We start from the raw sequence: 12,140 nt of genomic DNA on the forward strand, positions 1-12,140 counted from the left end.
ATAATAATGCAACATCACGCCTGCCTCTTTCCTCTCAAACGTGACCAACCGAAACGTAAACGTTATGTTTACATGTGAAACGAGGATAACATGCTCTGCGTGTTTCAGCGCTGTGTTGTTCTCAGACTGCGCTCCAGAGAACCGTGCAAATATTGACATGGGCGTGTAATGCACTTGCTCCAACTGCACCCCGGAACAAGGATGTCTCCTATAGCATTAGCTAGCTGCTACAAAGCTACAATGAATGTAGCCTCCGTCGCTATGTTAGCGGCATATGTGCGTCTATGCTAGCTGTCGTTTCCTCCGCCAACTGCTGCAATTTCACCCTGGACGTCGCCACCGCTTTGTGAAACAATGTCGCCGCGCGCCCGTAAACAATTCCACGGCTACACTGACACCAGCGAACGCCGACACAATTAAAAACAGCCGCTGTTGACATGCCTGTGCTGTGTAACGCCCTTACCCATGTCTGTTTTTACTGTCGTGTCTTTTCGGTCGTCTCACGGGTTGTAGAGGGATGTTGTCGGGCATTCCTGCAGCCTTCAGCAGCGAGGAGAGGGAGATGTAGCAGCCGGATAGACGCGCAGTGGCGGCGGCGGCGGCTCTCTGGGCGGAGGCTTCCCCAGCTGTCACTCACTCTCCCTCAGGACGGCTCGCTCGTCAGTTAGCACAGAGACACCACCACAGCTGCACCAGAGCTGCACCAGAGCTGAGCTAGTGCTGCACCAAGTCAACGTTTCCTACATGAGTCACTGACCTGTTGAAGATTGACATTTGCTCAAGAGAATAAATAAGTCTTCATTATCACATTGCTTGGTAGGCTGCATAAAACATGTTTTACGGCCAAGTAGGTTTTTAGCATACAAGACATTTACCTTAGTCATTTACACCCTTTGAAACAAGATGACAGGAGCGTGAAATCCCACACGAAGAAGAATGTTCTTTCTAAATGCCAGGACTCTACATGAAGCTGCAAATATTTCACAATAAGTCTCGTAGAAAAAAACCCATACTAAAAAGCTAGACTTTTATTTTGAAACAGACACAGGGTATGTTGTTTGCAACATACTATGTTGAAACTGTGGCGAAAGATCATTTTCATTGTCTGTTTTAGCTTTGCCAACTTTATTGCATATATCAACTGTAAACAGGTGTAATATGTATGCTTATCAATGACAGAAGTAAACACCTCTGAGCAATATTGTCTTAAAAATGTAACCATTATACTGAGTTACATGAGCTGTAACTTAATTTTGGGCCAGCAAAGCAGATTAATTCCGAACACACAATTAGAGCCTTAATAAGTTGTGAATGCATTTTTTTTTATTATGTTCCTAATAAACAATGTATCAAATGCCACTAGTAGATCATGAGAACAAAACAAGGAGTAAATAAGTATAAAAAACAGGACTATATATTTATCGGACAGTAACATAACAGGATTCTTTAGAAACCGTCTGTGCTAGGAGAGAAACTCATGTACGTGTAGTATGCAATGTCTGCGCTGAGTAATGACAAAAAAAATATTGGAAAAAGTCACCCTGATTTTATTTTTCAAAAATCAGCAAACATTTAGGTGAGGGAAACATTTGGAAAAACAAAAAAACATTTACATTGTAAACAGGCCGCATTGGCTAAACCTCAGATGAATTGTAGAGACAATGTGAAAAGCAGTTTTGACAGGTTTTGCTGAAGAAAGGCACAATTTGGCAAATGCATATCAACAAGGAATGTACAACAGGGGCCCAACAAAGTACTCTGACCTTTCGAGTTGTGTAAAGTGTCCAGTGATACATTCATTACCGTTAAACTCAGCAGGCTGAGAATAAAAAAAGTTATCATATGATCACGAATGTATCGAAAAATATACAGGGACATGCACTGAGAGTAAGGGGGCAGAGAGGATAATAAAAATCTAAGCGAGGTAGAACTCGCCCCCTAAACTCAAGCATTTGGGGTTTTATAAATAAATAAATGATGCTACAAGTTGATGGTGTCAAATACAAACTGACAGGGAGGAAAAGGGGACAAAATTGTTGATTTGCCCTCTCCTCATTTAGCCATCACAACAAAGCAGTGAGACTGACATGAAACTTAAAAAGTAAATCAAACTTAAACCCGAATAAAGTGCAGGCATGAGAACATTGAGCATGTAACAGCCTTTAGAGGTCAGCCATCTTAATTGACTCGGCAGATTTACAGGAGGAATATGTCGGTCAAAAAATTACTTTTAGAAAACCGAAATGTGACATGCATGCCAAGCTACGCTACGCTATGCTATACTACATTACTTTATCACTCCAGAGTCCTCACAATCTAATGGTGCAGTGAAATACAACAAGTAAAGTTCAGATTAGGCACTTGGCAAAAGAGTTTGAGTCATAACTGTGTCGATGCAACAACTGTTTTGACTCTTTCATTGACAATCAAAAGCCCCTTCAAAATAAGACATCTACCATTACAAAAATGTACAATGTTATAAAACCTATGACACAACAGGAGGGAAAGTAGTCATTAGACACATATGGTTAAGGACACCATTAATTCTGAACACTGGGACACTGTTTCACGCCCTGAAACGTATCCTATGAAAGTCACAATCCTTCGGTTTCAAGGAGACGTCTGAATTGAAGCAGTTTCAAGTATGTCAAGTATGTTATACATTCAAACTTCTGGATCGACATCAAACAAAAGTCACAGGAAAACAGAATACCCGCATATATATATTTATGTAAAATAAAATACAACTACAGTAGTTATATCAAGTTCAACTAAAATAACACTCGACTCGTTTAGATCAGAAGAGAGCTGCAATGAACTTTCTGGGAAAATTCAACCAATCCAAGGAGAATTCTACAAGGTTTCTCTGAAAATTGATTGTACCTTACTCAAAAAGGAGACATTCAAAAACTGAGTTCAGGTAATAAATTGGCAGATGGCTAAAAAAACAAAACAAAACCTAATTTACTGCAATTTTACCCTCCTCCATGAAATGTGGGAACTGTGATTTTGGCACACTATCAGAGCTGTTCTTTTCAATTTCGGCCACTGTGGCAGGCAAACCAGAGTGGGACCCATCCATTTTCATGAGACCTCCAGTGGATCCAATAAGAGGCCCACCGGCAGGGCTCCCAGGGAGTGGGATGCCACCACCCTGAATGACTGATATTTCATTGGTCTTCATGGTAAGGCCACCAGTGAATGCAGCAGCATACTGGTTCCACATAGATGGATCAAAGCTCATTGGTTGAGGACCCAGTTCTTTGGGTACCTGCATCATTTCTGGCAACCTCTTAGCCTCGGCACTCATTGCCATCAGTGCCATGGGATTATCCAGAGACAGACGCTGACCACGGCGTGACGAGTTGTTCCACATGTGAGTTCCAATGTGCACCTGAAAAACAAGACAACCAGTCAACTACAACTCCATTAAAAAAAAATAACAATAATTCCACAATTAAAATTGAAAAATATTAAAAACTCTGTAACAGTAGAAGCTTACTTTTAGATTCCCCTTGGTGGTGAAAGCCCTGCCACAGATGTTGCAGGCAAAAGGCTTCTCCCCTGTATGAGTGCGCTCATGGATCTGTAAGGCACTGGCTGATGAGAAGTTCTTGCCACAAGCATTACACATATGCTGTTTGGTCGATCGACGTGGTGCAGCGGAGATTGAAGAGGGCATGGCTGTTCCCTGAGGCATGTGGGAACTGAACAAACCATTGGGGCCCAAAGGATTATCTGAAGGAATCTTCATCTCCAAACTGGCCAGACTTGATGGTATCCTCATGAAGGACATGTTACTGGGAACTGTTGATACAAGAAGAGGGTAATTAGATCTATGCATTTAATACAACAGCCTATCATTTGCATTACTAACATTTGTCAAACAAACTCACCATAGTCTCCATTTGTGAATGCCTGCAAGCCTGGTTCTTCCTTGATGGCTTTGGGGGTAATGTTACTGGCTGCTGTGAGGTCAAGGGCTCCACTTGACTCTGTGCCCTCCTGAATTCCTTCATCAGACTCTGGTATCTGCCCACTGTAAGTAAATTCATCAGCAGGTGACTCGGGGGACTTGCTGCTGCTCATGATGTTTACAGGGGAGGATGAATGAAAAGATGTGGCCGAGTCAGAAATAGCAGGACTGCGACCATTCTGATATTCCTGCTCTCTTGTAGCTGATGGGGATTCTTTGGGTGTTCCCTCACTCTCCGATGCCGTGCTAGTCTGACGTTTCAGTGCAAGGGCAGAGGTGAGGTTCTTCAAGACTTCTAGACTGGAAAATGTAATGGGGGCAGAGTGATTCTGTGGTTGTTCCTCAGATGCAGATGGGAGGGAATCTAAGCTATCGTTTGGCTGCTGAGAGTTCAGCTCCGTCTCATGGTTCTCCATGCTTTCGTCAAAGCCATTGATATCCATGGGCTTCTCCCCAGGAAGAGATGGTTCAATTGTTTCTGCTGCCTCAAAGTGGTTTTCTGGCATGGGGGTGTTGGGGATCTGGCCGCCCATGTGCATGCGAATGTGTTGTTGGAGAACCACAGCATTGGTGAATTTCTTCTGGCAGATGGGACATGAGTGCTGCATCTTTAGAGGAGTGTTAGCCCTGTGCACTCCATAATGAGCTTTGAGGTTACCCTTGGTGGAGAAAGCACGGCCACAGATTTTGCACTTGTAGGGCCTCTCGCCAGTGTGTGTACGGTAATGCATCTTGAGTGAGCTCTGGCAACTGAGTACCCTATGGCATATTACACACTCATTGGGGTCACTGGTCCTCTTTTCCAGCCCATCCACCATCTGCTGAAGTTTGGCTGTTCCAGAGCTTTGTTCTCCTGGGAGACCATTACCATTCATATGATGCAGCACTCCAAGCAGTTCTTTGGCATCCTTCTGATTTGGATCCAGTGCCTTCTCTTGGCCAAAGACATGGGAAGAAACAGACTGAGAGCCATCACTTGTTGATGGGGAGGGCCTCTGTGAGAATGGATCCCCTGCAAAGCTGTCAAAGGTAGTCTTGAAACCTGGTACGACCGATGGGTGGAACCCTGGAGCAGGATGGCCTATTATGGGCTTGGTGTCAGTCATGTTTGACTCATCCAGTGGTACAGACATGCCAAATGGAATGCCGCTGCTAGTGGGAATATTGTCAAGGTGCTCTGGCACAGGGTGGGGGTTCATGCCAATGGTTGGATACTTGTCTTTATGCCGCTGGAAATGCACTTTGAGGTTGCCTTTTGTTGTGAAGCGGTTTCCACAAATATTACACTTAAAGGGCCTCTCTCCCGTGTGAGAGCGCAGGTGAATCTGAAGAGCACTGTCGTTACCAAAGGTCTTACCACAGTACTTACATTTGTGCTTGTATACTGAATCACCATTCTTGGATTCTGGTTGGATGTTCAGTATCTTTGTCTTCACTTTTTTGGAGGACTCCATCCCTGCTTGGATACCATTGAAGGTGCTAGGGAATCCCATGCCACTCTCGGACGGAGGCAACAATGCTGGTAAACGGCTGGCCAGATCGGGAATGCCCTTCAAAATGTCTGATTTAGAAGTCATTGAACCCAGTCCTCCAGGTAGAGAGGTGGGGATGACAGTGGGCAGAGGTAGTTTACCTTGCTTTAGTGTCTCCATAGCAAGGTTCTGACTGCCGGTTCTTTTTCCTATTAGAGCTGCTGCAGCAGAAAGCTGTTGAGAAAGATGTGCACCAAGGGCTTTTAGGGGGTCCACTACTGCCCCAACAGATGAGTGGAGACCATGTGGGGTCATCATAGCCACTTGAATTCGAATCTGTTCCGTGAGCTGGATTTGTTGTAACTGCTGTTGCTGGAGACACACCAACTGTTCCAAAATCATTGGGATGGCTTGAATGGCATCCTGTGAGGTCAGAGACGTATTACTCGAAGGATGTTGGGAGACAGCAACTTTAGTGTCTGCCATGGTCTCAAGAGTGACATTTGAATCTTGCACTTTGGGCGATGGGTGGAAATTCATCTCGGGGCTGGCAGACATCTCTGCATAATCCAGTTGACCCGAGTCATCTGCATTCATGCTCGACTCTTCCTCTGTTCTTTCCAGATGGTCTGCATTAACATTTGATAGTGAATGACTACTGGACTGGCTCTCATCATGGTCACTGGTAAGGCCGTCGCCGTCGGGGGAACCTTGTGAATATTCCTCAGGCACTTCATTGCCATCGCCGTCTTTCATGATGACCACTTGCTGACTTTTAGTGCAATTTTTCTCATGCTCAACAAATTCTGCTTCATCAAAGAATTCAGCACAACACTTGTTGCAGACCTTGGTCTCATCCATTCTGAACCTTTTCACTTCATTTCCAATCTCCTCAGCTTGATCATCTTGAAGATTCCCTAAAACGAGAGGATAGTAGAATTTAAATAAAATACTTTACACACATTCAGACAGCATTTGACCAAGATAGTGCAAGTTAAACAAATTGGTACATTTAAAAAACAAAACAAAACAAGCACATCACATAATTACATTACTCATAATGAAGGAAACTAGTATTAAATAGAAGACTCAGTTGAATATTTGCAAAGAGCAGATTTTTTTATTATTTAAGGCTTGATTTTATTGTTGCATTTATTTTATGACATCATGTCATGTATCACTCTTTTGATCACCTACTGGCCTGCTCCAGTCTATCCATGTGCCCAGTGGCCACCAGAGGGCAACCAGCCCCCTTTTACATCTCCCAAAACAATGTCCATAAAGACAAAGAGCCACTGGTCATTCAATTATTGAGTTTCCGCACCCAACCACTTTCTAAAATATCAGATCCAACTTTCCAGCTGCACAAGCGGTGTAGTGCTAGTGACCAAAATCAATTTAAAAGGTTGTGTTTTCTCAACATGCAAAAATACATATCTATAAACTTTTTGCCTACAAATGTGTCTCACAGAAGAAACCCAAAACTAAGTTAACCATGCAAACACGAAGAACAGGAAAAAAAGGGGGTAGTCTAAGGTTGATTGCAACCAAGTATTTTCACAGCCTGTGAAAGCGTGTTAAGTGCTCAATTTATGCATTTTATTTCATCTCCTAACCAAGAGGCCATTTCACAACTGGGTGTATTGTTAAATGCTAATGCCTCAGAGAAAGGGGGTAGACCACCTGTTTGCATTTGTTGGACTTGTTAATTGCTCACCAGGAGGCATTTAAACAGTGTCACGAAAAAAAAAAGTATTGCAAAACGCATCACAGTGGGCATCCATGGGTAATCATTGCACATCCACATTTGCAGCTCACGTTCATCTCAACATAACACCTGCAGAAACACAATATAAACGAGGTGTATTGAATCATAACTTGTCGATTAAATAGGGAAGCAACGCTCCAGTTTACCACTTGACGGCGCATGACCTGTGGCTGATCACCTTTACAGGAGTACATGACACGAGGTCAGACTATTCATTCAAGGCACTAATTCATAAAGAGAATGAAGATCGTCTTCCACAAGACAGCCACACTCAATGATAAGTGGATCTCAAAGTATTTAAACAATCGTATTATCCAAGTTCCCTCACTATTAAGAGGTGAGGGATGGTCGATCCACGACAACGCTGGAACTTACATATGGCAAACACCATATCGCACCCCCACCCAGTCTCCACAAAAAGGCCACGGCTCCATCCCCCACCTCTCCACATATGTACTAAAGGAAACAGTCATGCATTAAACTGGGGGATTTATTGCTTTTTAGGTCAGCTTACTCCAGAGTCACATTTCATACAGTTTTGGGAGAGCCTTTTGTTCAAAATTTCGCCTTTTTAAGGAAATAAAGCCTGTCACAATTTCAAAACTCAAAATCCAGAAATTCAAGAGAAAAGAAATTATGAATCACAGCTTAATTATTAATGGAAACATCCACCAGGATCATCCAACAATAGAATGGCAATTCATTTAAAGAGAACACAAGTACACACTTAAATAATTAAAAGGGATGCTCCATGATAAACGACAGCAGGTATTTTCTGAATTAAACGAGTGAGGAGAAGTTACACAAGGAAAACATGCATTAACTCAGTGCTCACAACTTTCAAATTAAGTCTCCGGTGTTTCCAAAAGTAAGAACCAGCACGTTACGCGTCAAAAACTACATTTAACCAAGAAAGAACGACAAGAGAACGCCACAAGTAGTCCAGAAATGTGTTAGCGTTAAACACTACAAAACCACAGAGCACAGAACACGCGTATGGGTTTTTAATGACGCAGGTAGGAAGCAAAAAGGTCAAAGTGATGTATTTGGGAAAAAAAAAAAGCTTAACCTGACGAAGCACCTGTATCGTGTTGAAATTATTATTTAATGGACGCTACGTTGCTGCTGCTGCTGAGTTTCACTGCTGGTTAATCCAAAAGGACGGCAACAGGTCAAAGTGCGACAGCAACCATGTAAAAAGTCAGCTCCCCCCCCAAAAAAAAGTGTTTCAGCTAAAAATGTCCACAGCATGGTGGAGGAAACGCTTCCCGAGCCACCGATTCTCTCATAACTTGTGCGTAAAAACTTACCGTTCTGCAGTGAGCCGGGCTCGTCAGAGTTGATGTGCTGCGGTTTGGCTTGCTTGCGCCTCGACATGGTGCAACCATCAGGAGCAAAGAGTTACAAACAATTTTCCTCCCCTTCTTCAACAAATTCTTGAGCTTGGAATATTAGCCCCCTCGAGTGGGAAATGCGCATGTCAACGTAATTATTATTATCAATAATGCATTGCGATTTATCACGGCGCTCTGACAGCTGATTGGCTCCACTCCAAGTGCTCACACATTATTCAAATGGGCTCCCTATTGATGAGCGCCGCGGAGTGGCAGGAGGGGGCGGGAGGAGCCATGCGAGTGGATGGAGTGCAGGATGGAGGCAGGGTCAATAACACCCAACTCACTCATCGCTCCTTTCCTTGTTCATGACAAAAAAAGAAAAAAAAAAAAGGAAAGAAAAAGGCAACATGTATCCTCACAAGCGAGCTACTGGTCATTCATTCATCGGTGTCTCAAAACTCTTCACTCTGTTTGTGAAACGCCTGTAACTTTGAATTATGTGGCAGTCTGCAAGGACTTTATTTGATTCATTTTATAAAACGTGTATTATTCCCCTCAGAGGAGGAGGAGGGCACACAGATCCCCTTGTTGCGTCACTGTCGTGTATTTACCTGTAATCAAATGCAGTGAATCTGTCCTCTCATATTACACATACTGTGTGTAGAGAGTATTAGTATAATCTGTGGTGAGCACAGACAGGCACCACCTCTTGGCCAGGTCACCACTGGAGAAGAGATTTGCATCTCGATTTGTTTCATCTGATCAAAAAACATGTTACAAGTTCAAATACAGGGAACAACGTAGTGTTACTCGTTTTACACAAGTGTAGTGGTTTTTAATTTGGTGATTTTAAGAATTTAAGATTACTACAACCTTTGATAAACATTCTTCCCCCGTTTTTCTTGATCCCAAGTGGAATAACAGCATCATGTAGAATCATAAAATATGGCTACGTTATAAAGACAGTATATCACTTTAATCTTGCCTCCATAGCATAATGCTGCAGTGAAAGACAACAACAACAAAAAAACCCAAAAAGAAATAAAAACAAACAACCAACATTGCAATTAAGGGTCTGTTTCAACAGAGAAGTCAAATGTAAACTCAAATAAAAATGGAATAAGTAGAGTCATAATTGGATATACTATATACATATATCTCAGAGAGTGAATCGACAATCCACAACATCTTAACACTGTCAGATTAGATATATTAGATTAGATTACTAGAAGCAAATTTCTGAGAAACTGTGTCCTGGCATTGTACAATTTTGGAGAGATGTTCGTATGTATGGCATTTGTGGCTGCCTGTAAAGAGGCGATCACAAGGAGATTCGTTCACAGCTGAGCCACCAACACAAGAAGAATGGTGAAGGTTTGTGACTGAAATATATGAAATGGAAGAAATGGACAATCGTTGCATGTCAACGACAAAATGTAAGAACAGACAATGACCTTTTGTGTTGACTCAGCGTGCCGATCCAGTGCCTTCTAATGTGTTTTTTTTCTCTTCTGTTTTATGTTGTTGTCTTTTACAAAATCCATTTATTTCAGTATCTTTACATTTAATGCAGATGTTTTATGGGCCCAAGTTTCTCTCAAATGCATTTTTTTCAGGCATTATTCAAACATGTCACTGAGAACTGAAGGGGTCCCTTAAATATATACATTTAGAAAACAAAATATGTACTCATAATATGTCTTTTATGCACTTTTAGTGGATTCATAATCCTGTACAACCACAAAACTATCCAGTGTATTACTTTAATCTTGCCTCCATAGCACAATGCTGCAGTGAAAGACAACAACAACAAAGCAGTTTCTGGGGAAATTGCATCAGGAGTCATTGCTGTCTTCTTGCTGCATGGAATTGGTATGAATGAGAATTTTTGAAATGACGGGTTCACATTTTGTAACTGAATGTTGACTCAACCGCTGAGAAAGAAGTTGAAGACAAGAAACAGCAAGTTTTGACTATGTGGAGTTACCATTGAACTTGAATTATGACTTGTCATGCTGACGTTGTAGATATCTGAAACTGTAAATTGTAGATATTGCTATAGCGATACACACACTGTGAAAACTACTTATTGTGAAGAAAAAAACATGGTTGGAATTGCTGAAATGTCTTCACTCTGAGTGTCACAAGGCCTGAAGGCACTGATGTAGGTTTTTGTGAAGATAGAATAAAAAGATGTTAGTGCTCTACAGAGAAGCTGCCTTCCTCCTCAGGCACTTTATTGGGACATCCTTGTAATAAATATGATGGGATTATAGTAAAGTAGTTCTAATATTTAAACAGTACAGGAGGGGTCACACTGAGAAACACACGATAACTGTACAAAAAGAGTGTGTTTTTTAAAAAACAGCTTGTACTCTAGGTTTTAGAAAACATCACTTCAATCGTTAAGTGACTGACATGCCTATTTTTACAGTTATAAGCTGAAACAGATATTTATTTGTCCTTCTTGTTTAACATTTATTACAATCTTTATGAGATATACAGTATATATAGCCCAATTTACTCAAGTCTGTCTCGGACACACATCTATTGTACCGTATTGGGAAACTGTGGCATGACAAACATGATGAAATTCAAGAAAACTCACTCAGGTTACCAGTGTTGCAAAGTAACAAAAGGACAAATACTTTGCTACTGTACTTAAGTACAAAATTCACATACTGTATATGTACTTCACTTTGTTATTTGTATTTCTAGCCACTTTTTACTTTTACTCCACTACATTTCCTCTAACTATCTTTGTTACTACCCAATATTTATATAGAGCTTTTCTAGTCTTGATGAGCTGCTTTACACTATAGTTTTGTCAGTGACCCATTCAAACACTGCAACACGGGGTTAAGTGGTCTTGCTCAAGGACACATATAGACTAGCTGAGCCAGGAATTGAACCCACAACCTTCCAGCTGAAAGATAAGTCACCCTAATGTTGAGCTACCATGACTCAATCCTTACACCTCACTTTTTTAAATACTTGTACATTTCATATCAGACAATTACTTTGGATACTTAAATACAGTAAATGTCATATATGACTTCATCTTCTACCAAAGTCGTTTTCTGGTAAGATCAAGTATTCCTTTTAGGTACTTTGTACAAGACTGCATGTTACCAACTAAAGTATTTTGTGTAAGCGTTTTCTTTTCTCAGTGTGGAGGAGTTAAAAAACAACAATGCTGGCTTACATGTATACACACTCTTAAATGTAAGAATGTGATTGTTTTCTTTCAGCTTCATGCCATTTCAAAAGTGGTCAGAGAAACAAGCTTTTAACACAACCGGGCTTTAATTTAGACAATTAGACATGTTTAATGAAGTGAGGTAAGTCATACACTGACTAAGAATGAAAACACTCATTATTTGATGGTAAACTATGAAACAAAGGGTTGTACGTCCCTTTTTCAGCTTTCTTTCAGATTCCTGTCAGCCTAAAACGCTGCCGCGTCTTATATAATCCCCACAGCTGATTAGTGTGAGACAAGGATGAGCCAATATATTCAAATAAACAAATGCCCTTTAAGGGCTTGGCTGAAGGTGAAGAAAAAAAGAGGGGAGTCCTGTCTAGAC

The 12,140-nt window shown here is 41.4% G+C and overlaps 2 protein-coding genes across 2 annotated transcripts in view; both read right to left on the reverse strand.

Moving 5' to 3' along the window:
* Positions 1-976, reverse strand: part of LOC122776959 (probable phospholipid-transporting ATPase IIA) — a 29,731-nt gene extending 28,755 nt beyond the window's left edge. The window contains exons 1-2 of the mRNA XM_044037800.1: positions 876-976; positions 464-757 (exon numbers count right to left, since the gene is read on the reverse strand). Of these exons, the coding sequence (XP_043893735.1) occupies positions 464-531 (68 nt within the window). The 5' untranslated portion in view covers positions 532-757; positions 876-976. The remainder of the gene's footprint in view (positions 1-463; positions 758-875) is intronic.
* Positions 977-1,566: 590 nt separating this feature from the next.
* On the reverse strand, positions 1,567-8,718 carry sall4 (spalt-like transcription factor 4). Its single transcript, XM_044037799.1, has 4 exons — positions 8,527-8,718; positions 3,897-6,365; positions 3,503-3,807; positions 1,567-3,394 (listed from the first exon to the last, which is right to left on the reverse strand). Exons 1-4 carry the CDS (start codon positions 8,591-8,593, stop codon positions 2,960-2,962), a joined length of 3,276 nt encoding a protein of 1,091 aa, XP_043893734.1. The 5' UTR covers positions 8,594-8,718; the 3' UTR covers positions 1,567-2,959.
* Between the last annotated feature and the right edge of the window lie 3,422 nt (positions 8,719-12,140).

The sequence above is a fragment of the Solea senegalensis genome, linkage group LG11 (genome assembly GCF_019176455.1).
Source record: "Solea senegalensis isolate Sse05_10M linkage group LG11, IFAPA_SoseM_1, whole genome shotgun sequence".
Taxonomy (NCBI): Eukaryota; Metazoa; Chordata; class Actinopteri; order Pleuronectiformes; family Soleidae; genus Solea; species Solea senegalensis.